This window comes from Canis aureus, chromosome 6 (assembly GCF_053574225.1).
Source record: "Canis aureus isolate CA01 chromosome 6, VMU_Caureus_v.1.0, whole genome shotgun sequence".
NCBI lineage: Eukaryota > Metazoa > Chordata > Mammalia > Carnivora > Canidae > Canis > Canis aureus.
This window is the reverse complement of record NC_135616.1, coordinates 58,417,536-58,439,796: the sequence shown is the minus strand read 5'-3', so window position 1 is coordinate 58,439,796 and position 22,261 is coordinate 58,417,536. Positions and strand designations below refer to the sequence as shown.

At 41.7% G+C, this 22,261-nt stretch overlaps 1 protein-coding gene across 5 annotated transcripts in view; it reads left to right on the top strand.

The window, feature by feature from the left end:
• ASTN1 (astrotactin 1) overlaps positions 1-22,261 on the top strand; it is a 299,363-nt gene that overhangs the window by 214,667 nt on the left and 62,435 nt on the right. For all 5 annotated transcript variants that reach the window (XM_077901789.1, XM_077901787.1, XM_077901788.1 and 2 more), the window contains exons 12-16: positions 63-229; positions 2,905-3,099; positions 4,600-4,727; positions 10,570-10,674; positions 12,899-13,087. In XM_077901789.1, coding sequence (XP_077757915.1) covers positions 63-229; positions 2,905-3,099; positions 4,600-4,727; positions 10,570-10,674; positions 12,899-13,087 — 784 coding nt within the window. The remainder of the gene's footprint in view (positions 1-62; positions 230-2,904; positions 3,100-4,599; positions 4,728-10,569; positions 10,675-12,898; positions 13,088-22,261) is intronic.

Below are 22,261 nucleotides of genomic sequence, written 5' to 3'. Positions count from 1 at the left end.
GTTCCCTGAGAACCCGGTCTCCTGATTCACCTCCCTGTGTGGATGCTTTTTGATTGTTCCAGTGCCCGTCGGGACTGAGCCCCATGAAGGACAGCTCTGGCTGCTATGACCGCCACATTGGGGTGGACTGCTCAGATGGCTTCAATGGCGGCTGCGAGCAGCTGTGCCTCCAGCAGATGGCACCCTTCCCGGATGACCCAACCTTGTACAACATCCTCATGTTCTGCGGGTGAGTTGAGCTGCCGGAAAGGCCAGCCAGCTTGCTGGCTTGCTGGACACTCAGTGTTAAAACCAGGAAAGTAAATCTAAAAGAACCATTACCCTAGGCTAGCCCTTGGGCTCTGAGGAAAGAGCCTGCAGGACTGGAAGAGCAGCACTTTTATCATCAGAGTTGGGAGGACCTTCAGGGATCCCATCCCCGTGGGGGAGGCCCCTGAGCACAGTCACTGCCTACATACTAGAATTTTCCAGTCTGTGTTCTGTGGAACTGTGTTAATGTGTTTTGTGACAAAAGGATTCCATGGTCCAAAGGTTGGGAACGATTGTGTAAAACTAATTAATTATCCAAGAAGGGGAGGGGGCAATCTTTGGAGGAGTGGAAAACCTAACAATTCTGCCCCTGAAGTCCCACCATTTTGTGTAGCCACCCTCCCCGAGACGTGATCATTCTTCAGTGCAGTTCCTCCGCCGTGAGGTTGAGTGGCTCCCTCACGAGTGGGACTTGGTAAGTGGAAAGATTAAGATTAGAATTCAGGCCCTCTCTGGTGTTTTAAAACTTCTGTGGTTTCCTCAAAATTTAAATGTACACCACTGACTTATATTTAAAGGCCGTTTCATGTTATATTTATAAAGTACAGTTTGACCCATTCTTATACCTTCATAGTTTGCTTGTCTGTCCTTCTTCCTGTCTCTCCCTGTCTCCCCACTCCTTCCCTGGTCGCCCCCCACCACCCCCTATCTTCCTGCCTATCAGGAGGGTGCACACTTCATGCCACACACCATGTTAGTCACTAGGTAGCACAGATGAATGAATGACGTATAGTTCTTGCTCTCAAGGATCTCATGCTCTAAGAGGCTTGCAATTAAAACCAATGTTTATAATAATTATATAGAATATATAAAATAGCTATGCTATTTTAGCTCTGTCACCAGAAGTCTGTGCCTACTGAATAATCATGACAAGACTATTGGATGGAATGGGGATGTTATTTTATTATATTTCATTTCCTTTCAACTGAAAGTTTTTACCTTCAGCTTCTTGTAAATCCCATCCCATAAATGGAAGCTTGATCTAAATTTTAATGTCTCTATAATGTTATTGTTGTGGTTGACCCACTTCAAGTAGTAGAGATAAATCCATAAATTATTTAATATACACTGGAGCATCTGGTTTGTGCAGAGAATCTTGTTAGGTGTTAGATACAGGAGAGGCAGCAGGAGGGGAGACTGGCCTCTGCCCTCAGAGGAGTTCAGAGTGGGACACACGCATGGCGGAGGTAGGTCAGTCTGGAAGGGGAAGCTGTAGACTCTCCAGCCACTCAGCTTGGAGTGACTTTCCAAGCCACTGTAGGGAGCCTGCCAAAAAAGTTCCTTGACTTCACGTTTTTACATAAAGACTAAACAGCATGCACTTATCATTGAAGAGCTATAGTCACACCTGTTAACACAAACATGTAAATGGTAAACGGGGACTACAGTAACAGATGCGGTAATGTGGACCTCAGTGGTCCCTCTGCTGGTAACAGCGATAGGAGGATTTGATGCATATTTGCTGTTTGCTGGGGACGTTGTTAGTTCTTTAAGTTCGTTGTTTCACTTGATCTTCTCAACAACCCTGAAAAGCAGCTTTTCCTCCACCTTTTACAGATGTGGAAGCTGAAACTTAGAGAGTTTAATCAGCTGACCTGAATTTGCCCAGTAAAGGGCAACATCACTGCTTTTCACCACTTAACACTATGATTATTTGTTCCTCCATATGGAAGAGAGGTCTTTATCTCGTTACAACAATTACCATAGATAGTAATAAATGATGTGTTTTAATGTCATGAGCATCTATAAATTCTAAATCTAGTATATTCTAAGGAGAGACCCACATTAAATTAATATGCTTTTTAAATGACAGGTTTATCAAAGTAGTTCTTGAACTAACAAATTATATTCTTTTCAGTATAACTACAAATAAGGTCCAATTAACGACTTATGGGTCATTGAGCCATGTTTACCAACATCAGTATTGCTCTTCCATTAGAGTAACTGTACATGTTTAATGGGGAGGGACACCAAGGAGGTGTTCACACAGCGTGCCCTAGCATCTGTTTAGTTCAGGAGGGCTACTCTGAATGGAGGGGGAGTTAATATGGATGATCCTGTGTTTGGATACATTCAAACAGAACACAGTCAGAAGATGATCAATCTCTCTAATTTCTTAGTTGACTTGTCACAGGACCAGATTATAAGGTTATTAATTTCTTAAGCACAGTGTCATTTTTTTTTGCTGCCTAATTACCCTCCAAACAAATGCAGGGTCTGGCCACTTAGATGGTCCTGGAGAAAGGTTCTAGAATACCTCAGATTTAAAAGTGGTAACTCACTTACAAGTTTACCTCCAGTGACTCTAACCCTGACCTATCTAGGAGAGGATCCACTTAAAGGAGGAAGTACTCTAAAGCTCTGTAAGCACTTATCTGGAAAGGAAAGGCGAGAGGTTCTGTATGATCACATAATGGAAGGAGGCTTGTAGGTTTAAGAAACTGAGTTATAAAGGGGACACAATCAAATTGGAATACTCATCATCTTTGCCACCCAACCCTCTCCCAAAGGTGTTTCTTCCCGATCTGTTAGGTTGAATTGACTGCATAGCTCATTGATGGAACAAATTTTATATTGCGTTTCCTACCATGTTAGGTGCATCGAGGATTACAAGCTTGGTGTGGATGGTCGTTCTTGCCAACTCATCACGGAGACCTGCCCAGAGGGAGGAGACTGTGGGGAAAGCAGGGAGGTTCCCATGAACCAGACCCTCTTTGGAGAGATGTTCTTTGGTTACAACAACCATTCCAAGGAAGTGGCTGCAGGACAAGTGTTGAAAGGAACATTCAGGTGAATCTCCTGTCTATAGAACTGATTATTCAGGGCTATTGGTGCATCTTCTTCCCTGAAGAGCTTTAAAGTCAGCATAAAGTTTTGTGCTTTGGAGCAAGGTGAGCATGATCCTAAAAGGACAGGTTGTGTTCTCTCCTATGGTCTTCTCCTCTTTCCAGAATCTGGGAACCATGCTTCCTCTGGGTGAACAGTCAAGTATTAAATACAATTCTATGGGGCAGCCCTGGTGGCTCAGCGGTTTAGTGCCGCCTTCAGCCCAGGGCCTGATCCTGGAGACCTGGGATCAAGTCCCATGTCGGGCTCCCTGCATGGAGCCTGCTTCTCCCTCTGCCTGTGTCTCTGCCTCTGTCTCTCTGTGTCTCTCATGAATAAATAAATAAAATCTTAAAAAAACAATACAGTTCTATCTTGCCCAGGCAGAGACTGAAAGATTTTCCATGGAAGCCACCAGAGAATGCTCAGGTTCTGTTTTGCTCTGAGTGGAAGACTCAGTCTAGAATAGAAGTCCTCAAGTATGGCCCATGGATCCCAAGGGGCCCTGAGATCTTTTCAGGGGATATTCAAGGTCCTGCCTTTTCCAGTTACAGAAAGGCTGGATTTTCTTCATTCATATCAACCCAGACAATATATTGCAATAAGTTGCATGCAGATGTGAGAATCCAACTGTATCTATTAAGTCAGACATTTTAAAAATTTGCAAAAAATATTTTTAAAATGCCAACCCCTCATCATTTTTCATGCTATGTTCAGATTTAATGGACTGATTATTGTCATTTTCGATGCATTAATATGTATTTCTAAAATCTCTCTTTCAATTTCTAATATGGTAAATATTGATAGATATAATCCATACAAAGAAAAAGCTACTTGGAGTGTTCATTTATCTTTAAAACTATAAAGGGGTCCTGAGAACAAAATGTTGGAACCATTGATTTAAAATATCTCTTGGAGATTTTCCATTTGACCCCTGTTCCTATTCTCTCTTAGGCTATTAGAGTACATCTTCCTCAGAGCTCATGCTTACCAGGAGATAATGATAATGAGGGCAAGGAAAAAGCGGGGCGGGGCGGGGGGAGGAGGAGGATGTCATAATATGGACTAGCAATTTATAGCAACCTAGGACTGGACTCCTATGAGCAAACTGATAATAAGTATGTGGTGGCTGGAGTTTTCTCTGTAGTCTAGAAATGAGACTGCATCTGCCTAGATCTTGTGGAGGTTGGGATCAGGCACTAGGGTCTGGGATGGAAAGGTGGGAAGAATGTTCTAGATCTTCTGAGTAGACCTTTTCAGCTGATATTTTTCTCATCTCTCCTAGCCCTCGCCCTACCTGTCACACCTTTTCCTACTCCAGACATGTCCATCAAGTGGGGTTCAGTGAGAGGGGAACCTTTTGGTCCAGGAAGAATTTTTTATTATAGGTTGAGATACAGATTGCCCATCAAGGAATGGGGTTCACCTTTACACTCAGAAATGAAAATCTGCTAACATTTCCAGGCAAAACAACTTTGCTCGAGGTTTAGATCAGCAACTGCCAGATGGTCTTGTGGTGGCCACTGTCCCCCTGGAGAATCAGTGCCTGGAGGAAATCTCGGAGCCCACCCCCGACCCTGAGTTCCTGACTGGTGAGTGTACCTCCTGCCCTTACTCAACTGACAAAAACCAGGCAGCTCCCAACAGTTTCACAAGATCAAAACTCTTGACCTCACTTATTTTTGTTTTGAAGCCAGTGATTTTCTTGATACACAATAAAAGCTCAATTCTAAAACACTATAGTAAGATTATTTGTCAGTGAAATTGCCAAGATTAGTATATAATCATCTGCAAAATGGTCTAATAATACCTTTCCCTGCTAGTCTTATTGAGATCTTTGAAAATAGATGGCATAATAGATGGGTAAAAGTTCAGAGGTCTCAGTGGATTAGAGGGAGTAGAGTCAGAGAGAAGGTGGATGTCTATCATCACCTAGATGTCTGTCACTGGGGCCACTGTGTTCTCTGGAAAGTACTTATGGACCAGTGTGAGAGAGGAGGAAATGCTTCTCATTTCTGGGCCTCTGAAGACCACCCCACCCATTAACGCCTCATGGACCAAAGAAGACACTTCAAAGGGTCCGTTGGACCAAAAAGGGGGAGACAACCAGGAACTCAGCATCATGTGCTAGAAAGTTGGATGTGAGCTCAGTTCCACTGCTGGTTTGCTCATTTCCCATTATTTTTCTCCCTTCCTCATTCTATGTCTCCCTTATCCTATACCTTTCTGTCCTTTTCCTTTCCTTCTCAGAAGAACAGGTTGTGCTGAGGGCAAGCCTTTTCAAGATATCAACTTATGTTTAAACTTTATTTTAGACATGAACCGGATTAGAAATAGGTCTGCCTACGGGAGTATTGTGTAGCGATTAATCGCATAGACTCTGGGGCCTGATAGCTCAGCTCAACTCTTCACTGGCTGTGTGATCTTGGACAAGTTGTCTACCTTCTCTACCCATGAAAATGGATATAAAACTATCCTCCATGTAGGATGAATACAAGGAATAAATAAATTAATATTTGTAAAGTTTTTAGAATTGTTCCTAATGCATAGTGAGATGTACATTTGTTGAATAAATAAGTATATCAAGGAAGAAAAAGAATATGAACATTCAGAGTACCAAATAGTATTTTCCCTATAGAAACAGAAGGAGTAGGGAGAAAACAATTTAAATATAAGCTGGACCAGGAATAAATGCCATCAAAATCTAAAAGATGACACACTCACACAGACACACACACTAAACTGAAAAAATTAAAAATGCATCCTTTGGACATATGTCTAAAGCTGACATCTCTAGTGTTCGAGAATCTAGTTTTCTTGTTTCCACCACTTTTGCTGAGAGACACTTCCTGTGTGTATGCAAAATGCATGTGAAGGGAAGTGTGAGATGATACACACAAATAGAACAGGTTCCACATTAGAGATACATGTCTTCTGTTTAAAGCTCCACCAAGATCTCACATGTAATACTGCATTGTGGAAGTGAGGAGATTATACTTCAGGCGCTAGGCTGGGAAGACATAGAGTAGTCCTAGATGCTACCTGAGGCTTTTTTGGAGGAGTGTGTGGCTAAATCTGAGAAATATCAGAAGAACATACTTGAATCTACATCTTTGGAAATAAGGGACAAATCCAAACTTGGTCCTCATCCACAGCTCCCTTGGACCTCTCCTAATTTGGCATATTTGAGGTAAAAGGAGTAAAAGGGTATCCATATGGATCACTTCCATTTTTCATGGCCTTGAAAGAGTAAAGTCTAACATTTGATGTACAAAGTTTCAGTCTTATTTTTTAAAGCCCAGAATGACTAGAAGAATTAAAGAGATGGTTGACCAAATTTCTCCCATATTAACTTTCTAGTTCTGGTAACATTTTAATTGTATCTTTCCTGAGAGTCACATAGAGAATATCGTATCATGCTGCACTAGGTGCTATTATAGGTCATAATCCCCATAAACCTACAAGCTGAGAAGATTTTAGAGCTAAAGTGATCTTCAGAATCTTCAATCTCAGCATTTACAATTTACAAGCATGGTGATGTTTTTTTTCTCCCCCCTCCTCCCCATGGAAAGCCAGTGCTCCACTAATAAATAGGTTCTTTATTTAAATACATTTGGAAAGACTATAGTATCTACTTCTCAGCAATTTGTAACACCTTAGCCTAGAGAGACAAGTCCCAAGAAGCCCTGGAGTGAAGAAATCCCTTCTACTTCACTTAACCCAGCAATTCCCAAACCTATTTAACTAGAGAATCCTTTTACACATAATAACTATTTCCATCTTTCAGAATTATTGGTTTGAAGAAAACATACTGGAAAATATTGATTTATGTGTGTTATCTTGCTGAGTGCTTCCCTCTTCATCAAAATAAGAGTTAAGAACTCTGAGCTTCACCAGCCTTTTTGGGGTTAGAAGTTGTGTGGAAATAAATGAAGAGCTGCCAAATTAAAACATGTGAAGACTATTTATTCAGAGCTTGCTAGAGCATGGGATTCAGCCACCACCACTTGCATTTTGGCCAAGACTGAAGGCAGGCAGAGGAATAGGAAAAGGAGTAGGAAAGCTTTAGAGGAAAGAAGCAAGTGCTTCAGGTGGTCTCTGGTTGGAGGCTATTAGCATGTAGGTGGGCCAACTGGCTAGGAGTGAGGCATTCTAGGTAGATGTTTAGATATTTGTCTGGTTGGACCTAAGTTGAAAGCAAGAACAAAAACTAGGAAAGTTGTCAGTTATCAATCAAGTCCTGGTCATGTTGGGCCAATTTTTACAGAGCATATTGTTTGGCTTCCTGGACTGATTGCTGGAGATAGTGGTCTGACTTCTCTAAGTGATTTGTAGACAGTAAACTAGCTTCTTGGGCTGGTTCCTGTAGATAATAGGTTGGTTTCCTGAGCTTTTTGTGGCAGATTATGGGTCAGAGTTCTATTTTTTATATGCAATCTGGCTGTTGTCTATTTGTATTTTAAGTCTCTCAGCTGAGAGAAAGAAGAATCTGGAGGCAGACCAAGGAGAGAGAGGAAGCTGCTGGCCACATTCATGGGCCGATGGATGCCATCATTACTAAATTTGTGTGAAGATTTAGAGCTCTGATCTCTCTGGAACTTCAGGCTCATCTGAAGAAAACAGACTTTTAAAACTTTTGGGCATAATACATTATGACATTTCAAATAAAATAACAGAAGAGAGCAATCCTCCCTCCCTCTCTCTATCTCTCTCTCCCCCTCCATCCCTCCTTCTTCCTTTCTTTATTGCACAGAACTCTATTCAGTCATTCTATTTTCCAAGCATAGTTAGGGGAAAGTATGTTCCTTCTTGAGAAAACATAGAGATATTTTGTTCAAAAATAAAAAAGAGTCATTGAGAAATGTATTCCCAAATAATAATAAAATAAAATAAAATAAAATAAAATACTAGAGCTGACTATATGTCAAGGACACCCTGAGAAAGAATCCTATGACGCAGTCTATGACAACATATACTTTAAAATACCCCTTTCTAATTAATGGACATATTATCCGTATGGAGACACAGAACAAACACCTCCACTGTTTCCCTGACTATGGCAGAGCCGAGATGCACACAGTAGGATTATTGTTCAGGGGCTAAGTGTTGGGGCTCAGATGCTTGGCTCATCGTGGATGAACATGGGACACTGCTATCCCTTCCTACCCCTGACATCCTGCGTTCTTTCTTTCTTCTTCACACTGTTGTTCTGAACTAAAGCCTAGGAATTTATAATAAAAACATCTATGAAGAAATGGCCGGTTTATACAATTAGCAGTGATGAGGCAGATGATAATGAGAGAAGCCATGCATGTATATTATGCTTTATTTTTTCTCAACATACTTTTATGCTTATAACTTTATTGGGCTCTGGCAGCCTACCTGTGAAGCAGGTAAGATGAATTCCAGTATTGCCACTTTTCAGATAGGAAAATGGGAACATATGAGTTACCTTGTCCAAAGTCACAGAGCTGGTCAGAATCTCAGGTTTGAAGAGGAAGCAAGAGGTCACCTCAGCTAAGCCTCTCACATGGCAGATGACAGCACTGGCAATAAAAAGTTCCCCCAGCCAGGTAGCCAGAGAGGAACTCAGCCAGCGACTGGCAGCAGAGACCTGACCCCTCCAGCAACACTGCTGGTGTTAGAACCCCAGCTTCCTGATTTCCTGCCCGTCTCTTTTCCCACTAGGAAACAACTCTATTAAAGGGAATGTTTTCCAATACACTGAAAAGTCTTCATTGACTGGATTTGCTACTTTTTTTTTTTTTTTATTAATAGACTTCTTGAAATCACAGCAAGCTGGTGAGCTGATGTAACTAGAGAATGCATGTTATGTAGAATAGTTCTATGAAGCACGCACATTTTATGCTCTAATGAGGAGTGTTAATCCTGTAAGGTTGGAATTTCATTTATATGCTTTTAAAATTAACTGAAAGGTTAAAAGCCAGAGCATGGGATAGTATGACTGTTGTCACAAAGCCTAATGCCCTGAAAGAACATTTGAAAGAAGAAAAGTACTGAAAACCTTCTTTTAGTTTCAAGCAACTTATCTTTGATTGCCTGAGATAAAGTGTAAGCAATTGATTCATGAAGCACCTCTTCTGACCTTTTTACTTTTTGCCTCACCAACAATTATTCCTGTATGATTCACATGGAAATGGAAATTTGGCAGTTACTCGGCTAATTTGATCAGAGCTGACAAGCAGCTAATTAATCCACCCCCTCTTCATCCAGTTTATGTATTAAATTAGTTGATTTAGCCTGAAGAAATCATGGGTCAAAATGGCAGGATAATTTAGTATGTATGTATTATCACCATTGTATTTATACATATTATACACATTATACATATAATATTTATACATATTTATACACCATTGTATTTATACATATTATACATATAATATTTATACATAAAGTTTCTATACATGGTGCCATTATATTTACATATAAATATATATGCACATACACACATGCATACATATATATTTATTTCTATAACTTACACAGCAAATGTTAGGCATAGAGATGAAGCTAAAATTGGTTTTCCAAACTTAGCAAGGTGATTTTTTTTATTTCTTGTAGTCTAATTATTTTGTTTCTATAGCATTTTATATTTATGGTAATGACTAGAATTCAAATTGGATGCCATTCTTTTTCCACGATGCTCAAGCAAGAACAGCCCATTTTAGCATGTCTAAGCGGCTACAAGGATATGCTTATTGAGAATGACTTTGGGCAAGTACCTTGGCTTCTCAGAGCCTCAGTTCTCTCATTGTTAAAACAAAGACCACAAATAAAGTGTCTGTTATAGTGTCTGGCACTCCATACAGGGCCACCCTGCTCCTTAATGACTGAGTCACGCTGACCCTGTCCCTCCTGGTGAAGAAGAAATAAGCATTATCAGCTTCAGAGTAATTAAAACTTAAATACTGAACACAAATCAGTTAAATGGGACAGAAAACTCAATATCAGGTACGTGAGCTGAGTCAATTACTACAGCTACTAAAGAGAGTAAAACTTGCGTATGTTACAGTAAGCCTAGAGTTTCATATAAATTTGCTAAGGGAATATTATAGTAGAAGGGTTGAGAACCCCGCCCTGTCTCAGATAGATCTGGAACTCCATCCTGGCCCCGCCTCATGGCTGAGGGCCCATAACACCCTCTCTGGGCCTCTGTTTCCCCATTTACGAACTGCAGATGATAACACCTATCTCGCAATGATCCAATGACTTTATATATGCAGAGTGCTTAGCAAAATGTCTGCCACAGAGTAAGGCTCAATACATGAGAGCTGTTGTCACTGTGATTCCAGAAATTCTCTCCATCAAAGAATGCTTTCTCGTTTTCTCACAATGACACCCGCTAACCCAGTAGGCTTGGGACCTGAGAATCAATCGCACACACTGAGCCTGCGTCTCCTCTGTCCCTAGGGATGGTGAACTTCAGTGAGGTGTCTGGATACCCTGTGTTGCAGCACTGGAAGGTCCGGTCTGTGATGTACCACATCAAACTCAACCAAGTGGCCGTCTCTCAGGGTGAGCACAGCAGCAAGCCGTCCCTCCTATTTGCTCCTGGGGAGTGGAGTTCCTTTCCAAGGGCACAAGCCTTTGATCCCATTGTTGCAAATACAGCCTAAAATGGAGCCACTTTGTGAGATACATAACCTATTCACTCAGATTCACCCCTTAAGGGCAAACACCCAGAATCCAATCGTTGTCTAAGGATATATTAAATTGCAAGTTTAATCTTGGACTATAGAAGAGATGGAAAGGGCAAGGCGGGGCTGCTGAGGATAAACACCTACTTTATCATTATTCCTGGGGTCACGCAGTGTACAAAGAGGATATGCAAAAGTAGACTTTTTTATAAATTGACAGAATAAAAACCTTCCAAATGCAAAGAACATCCTTTAGAGTTTTCATACAGGAAAGAAATAGGAGAAAAAAGAGCAAAAATGAGGAAGGGGTGGGGGAGAGGGAATAGAAAACAATGTTTATGGTCCCTAAACAGCAAGTGAGGAAAGATAGATAGATGATAGATAAGAGAGATAGATACCTAATAAGTTAAGGAGCAGTGAATTCCAAAAACGAGGACAAATTGATCCATAACAGAACAGTGAGGCGCCTTGTAAAGAACAAGTATTCTTCACATTTGAGCGGTAAATGCCTTGAATCAAGTACTGAAGCAATCCTAGCACTGAAGCAATCCTAATGTGCAATCTGCAGATGGGAAAGTTGCTACAACTAAGGCCTTAATATAGGTACACATCTCCATCCCACCTCATCCCCTTGGACTAGGACAGCCTTTCTCAGCTCCTTCCTCCTTCCACCTAAAGAATGTAGCAGACGGGAGGGTTACACCGAGCATCTGGTTTCTCTGTGTTGGAGGAGAAGGTAACCAGAACCAGATGATATTGTTGGCGTGGGATGGCAAGACAAGGAGAAGGATCTTCGGGTCAGCAATCGGGAGGCAGAGCCTTAGAGCCAACAGAAGAGAGAACAAAGGTAGGGGACGAAATTATAGAGAGGAAGTGAGACCTATACTCACAAAAGGTAAAACTTTATGCATCGGGAAAGAAAATGCATTAAGGATGTAGAATATTTCCATAGGACACAGGGGGACTCAGAACTCTGTTTAATTTCACCTGAAAGGGTTCTTGGCAAGAAGGGCCTGGGGTGGGAAATCTTACTGAAGTCAACCCTGCTGGTACAGAAAAACCTTGAAAGAACTAAGCTACTCCTCATTCTAGAAAAACGCAGCAGTAGAGACTGTCCTGTTTACATGCTGCACGGGTGATGGGTACACTGGGGCTTAACAAGTGGATAGCACTGCTGCCATGTGCCTTTCAAAGCCACACGTGGCATCACAGGTGAAATGGACTTCCGCACTTGGGGTCTCGTGCCAGGGCCAAGCGTTGCCTTGTCCTGATAGGGCACAGGTGTGTACAGAGGAAGATTGCCTGAAGCTGGCCTGGTTCAGAGGTATTAGATTTGGAAAACTGGTCATGGGAATTACCAGTGTAATTTTCCTAAATGGGAAAAATGAATCCCTGGAGATTTGTCTGGGGAGGCGGGAGGGGGGCAAACAGATCCCTTCCTCCATCTGCCGTCTCCCTGCCCATATACTTGTGATTTTCTGAAATAAATATAAGCGGTATATTAATGACTTTTCTCACTCCTCTTCTTCCATTATCTTCCCATTACCAGTGTCTATGTCTGGAGGCAATTCTGGCTCCAAAAACTCTTTTGGTCACTACCCACAGTTAGAATCCACTTTTTACACTGTGACCTTGAGATATGCACACTCCCACATACGCACAACAGAAATTTCGTGAAGCAGTACTTCATTTTACGATGTGAAATGTTCCTTGCTGGTATTTGTGTTTCTATTTTAGGCTATGCTATTCTTTTTTTTTTTTTTTTTGAAACGCTATTATTTGAGCTCACTAAATTGATTTAATGTCATGACTTATGATTTGAAAAAAGAAAAAACAACATCGACTTAAGCAGGGAGTTAGATGTGGCAATGTTCTGCCTGCGTGAAGTTAACAACGTAACCAACGGGCCTGAGAGATACTCACTTAGGAACTAAACTGTCTGAGTTAGCTAACTGGAAACGCTCACCTGATGGTTCCAGCCAGCATTCTGACGTCACTTTGGGCCATCCAGGCACTTCTGCTTTTGAGGCTGAATGGCCTGGGAATCCGGATACCCAAGGTGTGAGTCCTCACTCTTACTCTTGGGTGGTGTCTCTCCATAGCCCTCAGCAATGCGCTCCACTCCCTGGACGGGGCTACGTCTCGCGGGGATTTTGTGGCCTTGTTGGACCAGTTTGGCAACCATTACATCCAGGAAGCAATCTATGGCTTTGAGGAGTCCTGTTCCATCTGGTACCCAAACAAGCAGGTCCAGCGGCGACTCTGGCTGGAATATGAAGACATCAGCAAAGGTGAGTGATGTCCCTAGATCATCAGCAGATTCTACTCCCCATACAGGTACGGCGGTCTAGGTGCGAATCATAAGACCAAACCAAAGGAGTCTGTTGGCAAGGGACTAATTCAGATGATGCTCTGTGCCCATCCTTAAAATTGCCGAGGTTGGAGTGTTTCAGGAAACTTTATGTGCAGGAAGGGGTCAAAAGTGTATGGTCACTGTGTTAGATATCATGGCCAGAGTCCTCTAACTACCTGTCCCCATGCATTCTGCTGTCATAGCAAGGGCTAGGTATTCAACTGTTTTTATGGACTGAGGGAGAAGCAAGAGAGTGCTGCAGTCTCCCCCACTACTTCCTACCACCAGCAGTACTGCCTCCACCCTCCATGGCTGGCAACCCTTTCCAATAACCACAGAGAAAACTCTTCTTACTCCATCTTGCCCTGTGTTTAGGCTCATTTTCCTACTGATGTGTGCAAAGAGGAAATCTCCATAGGCTCAAGTGTTTATACAGCTCTGGATAACAGCCTTACAAATAAATCTTTGTCCACTGTTTGATAGCTAGTTAGTATTCAGTCCAAGTAAGTATAAGAAATTGGAATTATTCAAACCTTGTGAATTCACCTTCTGGTATGGGAGGAGTACTGGCTGGCAAATACGTATTCTGATAAACCAAGACTGATGTAGAATTGCCATTCATGGAATTTCTTCTGAGCTTATCCTCATGGCATTCTGATGAGGGCACGTTATGGATGTGTGAGTTGCAAAAGGGCAAGCGATGAAATTAGTGCAATGGAAACTGAAGAAGTAGGTCATCTTAACATTTAATGATCAAGAGTCCCTCTGCAATGGGGGACCCTGTGTGTCAGCAATGCTGTGGTAGAAAATGTGCCTCCATGCTGAGATGCTCTTGACTTTCTGAGCTCCATACACATTTTTATTTTGTCTTGCTCGATAGGTAGCAGAGGCATGAGGGCCTCTCTTCTGGCTGGGCATTTTCTTACAGAAGAAGCAAAAGGCTTGTGTCTGGGCTCCAATTGTTACAGGCATTTCCCCCCAAGCCCTGATTCCTCTAAACTCAAAGACACAATCACAGGCTTCTAGCATCCTTTCAAACTTCAGTCTCTTAAAATTGTTCCGATTCCAGTTTGCCAAGAAAGGAGTGTCATGTAAGCAAATGTAGATAAGACCAGTTTCAGCTGGCACAGCTTTCTTACATTTCTGTGCCAGAGCTTAGTGATTGAACCAAAAGGCTAATTCCTCCCGTTTCTGTTTGCCAATGGTTCAGGGATGGTGAGGTTCTGGGACTGCTGGGAAATGAGTCTGACCTTCCCCAGAACTCCTGGTTCTATTCCTTGCTTCTGTCCTGAGCATTGCAGTGTCCTTGAAGTTAAACACTGAGCCCAGGGAGGAGATGTATCTATGACCTTGGCACTGTGTCCTACCTATCTTGATCCCAAGCCATTCTTACCATGTAGGAGTTCATTTTGTCACACTCCAACTGGTGACTTTAGTTCTCTTGGGTATTCTGTAGACAACCCCTTGCCTGTTATTGATCTTGGAAGATATTCAAACATTTTAGTATGTCTGCTTAGATCTCTCTCAGTTGTCCATGTATATTACCCAACCCCCTGTCTTACTCTGCATCATAGACTTTATATCTCTTCTGTTGTTTGGTCTGCATATTACTCTTAAATGTTTTTCTCCTCCCTAGGCACTAATTTCTTTTTCTTCCAAAAGCATGAAGTATGCTGATGATGAAGACTCATAAATACGTAAAACAAAGGAAGATTTTCTTCCACTCGTCTACACTCTGAAGGGATTGCTCCAGAATGGGATTTATACGCTAGTGGTGACAAGTATTCTGAGAGGGCTATACCGCCCATGACATAAAAGTGACATCTTGTTGGACTCAAGTCTTTTGATTATATGTTCTTGCCTGCTTCAGCTTTCAAAACCTCCTAGTAAAAAGGGTTCCTCTGTTGTTTACTTTTGCACCTGTGATCAGATACCTAAAATTGCTCACCAAATGAAAAGGAAAGGAGGTTGATTAGGGGTGAAATGAAATGGAAAATGCACAGGACTTACGGGTTGGGCCTCTAGCACCTGTCAGGTGACTTTTGCTTAGTTCACTGTTGGAATCTTGCTATAATGCCATCTTGTGTTTCTTTCCAGCTCTCATATTTTATGGATCCTTATAAGTCCCTCTTTATGTGAGCACTTTTCCCAGGTCAGGCATTAGGGTCAAGGTTGCCCTCTCCTCTCTATAAGTCCCTACAAAATCTCTCAAAGGTAGGGTTCATGCCTTAGTCAACTTTAAATTCCCAGAGTCTAACACAGAGCAGGGCACATGGCGAGCCCCCAATAATTGTTTATTGTGGTTATTGGTGGTGGTGGTAGAAGGGGTGGCGGCAGCTGTGGAAACGGTAGGAAGAGCCCTTCTGGTGTGGCAGATTTCCAAGTGGGTTTTATTATAGACATGCAAAGTGCTCTAGTTCTGCCTGACTGACGAAAACTCACAGATGGATATTTTTGGCCAGATCCTCAGAAGGCAGCCTTCCATTCATCATGCACTTATTTGTCATACTACCACTATATGGTTTGGCCATACCAATATTTAGGAACATCTGTCTTTTGGTAAGTTTGACTAAAACCTACAAAAAATAAACTTCTATTTCTCATTGCTTAAGATTAGCCTCTCCTTTTTTTTTTTTTTTACAGAGCAGATAAGATCTATTAGCATTGAAATTTCCCAGCCTCCCCTCTCCACTGCTAAACTGACTTTTACCTTCTCTCATTGTTCTTTGCCCTCCTGCCTCAGAAAGTGTAATGAATTCTTCTTCAGGCTAAACTCTCCACCTGTGCAGCAGTACCCATCCCTCTCTGCTTCCTCTTAGACCCCATTCATTCAATAGTGTCTTCATCTTTTTTTTTAAAAGATTTTATTTATTTATGTATTTATGTATTTATTTATTTATTTATGAGACACACACACACACACAGAGAGAGAGAGAGAGAGAGAGAGAGAGAGAGAGGCAGAGACACAGGCAGAGGGAGAAGCACTCGATCCCAGGACTCCAGGATCACACCCTGGGCCGAAAGCAGGCACTAAACCATTGAGCCACCCAAGGATCCCTAGTGTCTTCATCTTTACAATCCTTCAGCCACTTGAATTATTCCTCCCTCAGCCTTCTGTCTCCCCACAAAAAAATAATAATTTCATAAACATACAACTCTTTTACCACTATTTCCTTTCAACATATTACCACCAAACTTACTGAGTGAGTGGTTTATACACCTTTTCTCTACTTCAACTTCTTTTCACTTTTCAAATTATTATTATTCGCTCTCAACCCCTTTCACTCTACAGAAACAGCTCTGGAGAAGGGAATCAAAGGCTTCTTAATCAGAGGTTCACTTTTCCATCCGATGATTATTTTATCTATGCCTGCTGAAGAATTTGTCCCTCTTGACCAGGTCTGCCTTCTCAAAAATTCTGTCTTCCCTTGGTGTCCCTGATTCTATTCTCTTGCAGATTCTCTTTATAATTCTTGGTCTTTATTTCTCATTCTTTTTTTTCCCCCTTACACCTCTAAAGAAATCATTACATTTTGCTTTGTTTCCAGAATTTCCTCTGTAATATCCAGCTTCACTGTTGCTGAGGGATTCTCTTCAATTCCACCTCAACCTACATCTCCAATTCTTCGCTTCTCCCAGACATTCAAGACCTCATCTGCCCTTGAGTATTGAGCATTTCTACCTGGATATTCTGTGGGGATCTAAGTGGTCACCATCTCTTTTCTCTGTATCCACTAGTACATTTGTCCACTATGCTGTGGGATCGCGACACAAAGTGAGGGGTCACTTTATGACTCCTCCATCCTCCATCCACCATATTCACCCATTTACAAAGTGCTATTCTTTTTTACCACCTAAATATTTCTCCAACAGGTGTCTCTTCCTGTCCATCTCTCGAAGTTGTATGAGTTTACAGTATCAGCTCTCATGAGAACTGAGGCTGCTTCCTCACGTTGCTCCTTTTCTTCAGTTTCCTGCCTCTCTGGTCTAGTCCACATGACAACTATCTTCTTAAAACACCACTTAGCCACATGACTCCTTGGCCTGAAGTCCTTCACTAACTTCTAGCTGCCTTCCTAACATGAGCATGACCTTGCTACCTGTATTAGTTTCCTAGGGTTGTTGTGACCAATCACCACAAACTGGGTGGCTTAAAACCACATAAATTTATTCCCTGTTCTGGGGCCAGAGGTTCAAACTCAGCTTCAGTGGCTAAACTCAAGGTATAGTAAGGTAGCTCCTTCTAGAGGCTCTAGGGCAGGGTCCCTTCCTTGCCCCTTCCAGCTTCTCAAGGGCATCTGTGTTCCTTGGTTTGTGGCCATCTCCATGTTTAAGGTGTGTCACTCTGATCTCTGAGTCACCTGGCTCTCTGCCAGGACTCTTCCTGCCTCTTCTTTCTTATCAGGACCCTTTGGATTGCATGGGGCCTGCCCAGATAATCCAGGATAATCTCCCCATCTCAGGAGTCCTCATTTAAGCTTCTCGGGGAAAGTTCCTTTTGCCATTCACAGGTGACCTTCACAGATTCCAGAGATCAGGCCCTAGGCATCTTTGGGAGCCTTTATTCAGCCTGCCACACCTCTGCCTTCCCCAGCTGCTGCGTCACTGGCCACTCCCTACACCAAGTGTCCTCCCCTTGGATACTAGGCTGCTTGCTCTCAATCCCAACCCTTGCATTTGCTTGCAGACAGTGGAAGACCTCAGAGGCTCCCTCCCTGCCCCAGTCTAAGGCCATAGATATGCTCATTGAGGTCTTCACCACTGAGTTTCTGTCTCAGAAATTTCTTCTTGGATCCCTGTCCCTTCTCCTCTTGGGGTTCGCTGTGTGTCTCCTTTCCCAGATGTCTCTGTTCAGTTGCATAATTTCTGGGAGGATCTTTCCCTTTCCGTAGCCCCTTAAGATTAGCAAATTAGTCTTCCTGGCTACAATTTCTGTTTCTTACTTTCATTTTTTAATTGCCCTCTTCAGCTGTATAAATTGCCATTTGCAATTAAATGATACCTGTCCCAGTGTCAGGCCCTAACTCTGGGTTCAGGATGAAGATTTGGAAGAGGGCTTTGATACTTGCCACACTTCAGAGACTATGTGTATGTGCTGCCTTGTCCTGTGTTCTGCCTCCATTCTACGGAGCCGTCCTTCCTGCTCTTCCAGATGAGGGAAGCTCATATGCCACCACTCCTAACACCTCCCTTGATGCTCTGGGCAGAGTTGTTTGCTGCCTTGTATGTATCCCTTGGTGATGCTCTTCACATTTCCCCTCTTGTCTGTCATTTCATTCCCTTGTATGACTGTCTCCCATGGTAATAGATTTGACAGCACTTACCATAGTTCTCTCCTTTTTTTTAGTTTAAAAAGATTATTTATTTAAAAATTCAAAATGTATAAAACGGAGTAAAGTGAAAAATAAATCTTCCTCCCACTCTTATTTCCCTGTGATCAAGTTCTACTCTCCAGAGGCAGCCAGGCAACCATTGCTACCAGTTTCCTGTGTATCCATCCAGACATATTCTATTCCTAGCCATTGGGAAATGAACAAACCAAATTGCAGAAGAGTTCATTGGGAAATGAACAAGAGCAAATTGCAAATTGCAGAAGAGATATATTAGGGTCTCATCTGTTTTAAAAATTATATATGTAAATATGTGCCAATACACATACATATAAATATATATATAATCTTCTAGTCTCTCACTAAAAATATGCCTATGGATGTGTGTATACAGTATGTATATGTATGTATACATATCTATATAGAGAGAAACATATGTGTATAATCTCAAAATAGCTTTATTTGTGTATATATGAGAACAAATTGTCTGTTTGCTCCAAGATGAGGGCTATGGGGTAGAGACTTTTATTTTTTGTACTAAAAATTGTATTGGTTTTCCCACAATAAACATGTGCCATGTTTACAATCAAACTCTTGTAACACATTGAAAAAATATATTCTGAAAAGTTTGCGTTACCTTGAGTGAAGGCTTACAAAGTTAACTTAAAATAACCAAAACAAAATGTATAATTGCTATCTACAGAGAGCTGAACTTTGGATAGAAACCTGGGAGGAAGTGCAAAACAATATCATGTCTTATTAGTATTTGAGTCTTTATCCCTGACACAGTGCCTGGCATATAATTAGCATCCACTGTTTTGGAAGGAATGAATCCTTTATTTTGTTCTTACTTCAGAAGAAACCAATAAAGAGCTATAGATCTGTAGATTCCAGAGAAGTGACCGAAAAAGAAAAAAAAAATTGAATCTTCTTCAAATAAGAACTTCCAAAGACTTAATTTTAATCCACCACCTGACAAGCTAAGCATAGTACATTTTCTTTCTTTCTTTCTTTCTTTCTTTCTTTCTTTCTTTCTTTCTTTCTTTCAATATTCCATTCACGAGTGGATTTCCTCAGGGCTTTCTTCCTTTCCTTTTCCAATACCACTTTCATTGTTACTTTAGATCTGACCTTTGTCATTATCTCTCCTTGCCATTGCCTTTGGTACACATCAGTGAGGTTATGTGGGTTGACAAGTGGCAATAAGAAAACTCTTCTGCTGCACTTTCTCGTCCCATAATCCACTGGGCTTTTGTTTGTTTGTTTGTTGCTAATCTGTTGCCTCGTTTCTGTGGGGAAAGTTAAGAAGAACAGCTTCTTCTTCCATGATACAAAGCTGAGGGTTTTTTCCATTAGGTGACCCTCTAGCTCCAAGAAGTCTTAAGTTAGATTAGAGTCAAAGGAGGAAGTATACCACCTAGGTGGCATTGTATTTCCACCACACAGGATGCCATGTTTTCCATTTTCCATTGACTTGTTTTTTTCCACTTTCCATGGATTTGTTTTTGGGTGGATAGAGCCTCAGACAGACTCATTTGGTCCCTCTCCCCAGAATAATGAATAAATTTCTGCTATGGCTGAAGCAAAAACAATAGCTGGATCGGCAGCCAGCCTTCTGATCCTGGTCTCTGAGTGCTGGTCAGCAGAGACCCACTCTTGTGCATTTGATGCTGGTGCAGATTGTAGGCTAACTTACATAATTGTGGTAAATGGCATAAAAATCTAATTAAGTTCAGGACACAATATAGAAATCAAAGATGAATGGATAAAGAAGATGTGGTTTATGTATACAATGGAATATTACTCAGCTATTAGAAATGACAAATACCCACCATTTGCTTCAACGTGGATGGAACTGGAGGGTATTATGCTGAGTGAAGTAAGTCAGTCGGAGAAGGACAAACATTATATGTTCTCATTCATTTGGGGAATATAAATAATAGTGAAAGGGAATATAAGGGAAGGGAGAAGAAATGTGTGGGAAATATCAGAAAGGGAGACAGAACGTAAAGACTGCTAACTCTGGGAAACGAACTAGGGGTGGTAGAAGGGGAGGAGGGCGGGGGGTGGGAGTGAATGGGTGACGGGCACTGGGGGTTATTCTGTATGTTAGTAAATTGAACACCAATAAAAAATAAATTAAAAAAAATAAAATAAAAAATAAAAAAAAATTAAAAAAAAGAAAGAAATCCAACAAAGAGTGATAACGTAAGTTTCTATAATGCTTTATGTTTTACAAGCCTAGGGTTGCAAGCCAGCTCCAAAGGCTCTTTTTATGCACATTTACAACAATGACGTTAGCACTCTAGTGGCAAAGCAATTATGGCATATAGCTATTTTCTTTAAATGATTAATTAATTTATTCCTCAAACATTTGCTGCAGGCCTGCTATATGCAAAGCCCTGTAGTGAGCAGAGAGGGGATTTGGGTTTAGAGGAGACAGCTGTTCTATGGCTTTCCCAGGCAGACAGGCCTGGTGAAGGTGCTGCTGAAGCTGAGCCTGGTGGTATCATAAACAGAGGCTTTGAAAAGGAGCTAAGCTTTCCTAACATATGGGTGAGGTTTAATTTGAGTCTTCGAGTCCCTAGGCTCTGATGCAGAGTCCAGAGTTAACTGGATCTGTAGGCTGAAGGAAGACATCATCATGAATAATATAACCAAACAGCATGTTATAGACTTTTCTCATTTAATCCTGAAGTCTTACCCTCCCCCATTTTATAGATAAGGAAATCGAGTCTCAGAAAGCGTAAATAACTTGCAAGTGGTCACATAACTAGTCCGTGGGAGAGCCAGGACAAGAAGAATGTCTTGCCTTCCTGAGATAGATTGCAGGTGGCTGCATGCCGTTTTGCCTGCCAATGGCACAAGAAGAGATTACAGTAGGAAGGTTAGTGAACAAAATGGAGGTGGGACTAGGACATAATTGAAGCCAGGCCATTGGTCTAAGACGAATGCAACAACGCCAGATGTCAACCCTGGTTAGACTTCATAGTGGATCCACTGCCTTTTACCTTGAGTTCCCAGGATTTTTTATTGTTGTGGGATTTGGGGGCCATGATTAGTGATGATGGCACAGTAGCTGGAGTAGTTTTCGCTTTCTTCTATGGCAGTGTTCCTCAAAATTAATTGTGCATACATAACACCTGGGATCTTGTTAACTTGGAAATTCTGATCCAGTAAGTCTGGGTGGAGCCTGACATTCTGTATGCCTAACAAGCTCTCACTTGATGCCAATGCTGCCAGTCCAAGGACCTTTGAACAGCTAGGTGATAGACCTGTCTCAAAGATGAACAGAGAATGGGTTCCCTCATCATCTTTGTTCGTCCTGTCCAATGCAGGAACTTTAATGCTGGAGCCATGGCACAGTGGCCTCCGGGGGTATGTCCTGGTGTCATCCCCACAGAGGAGTGTCACAGATAAGAGGACTAGACTGAATGGTTTTCACTTTGGACTAGGACTTTTCTCTGATTAAGCCATTGATCGGTAGGCTTGTGTGCAGAATTGAACAGTCTTAAGCCCTTAGGCACTGAAGGGAATTGGAAACAGGCCAGCAATCAGGACTAAAGGTGATAAGGTGATTTTTCTAAACTTTGTACTGTAGGCAACATTGTCTTCATCTTCCTTTCTCAAGCATTCTCTGGGTTTTTTTTTTTTTAATTAGTATATCAAGAGGACACCATTTTTTTTTCTTGTAGAAACCACTAATGGTTATAGAGTTTCATATTAACATAGGGCTAGCATTTTAGTTAATGGGACAAATGTGGTAGTGATGTCAAATTGCC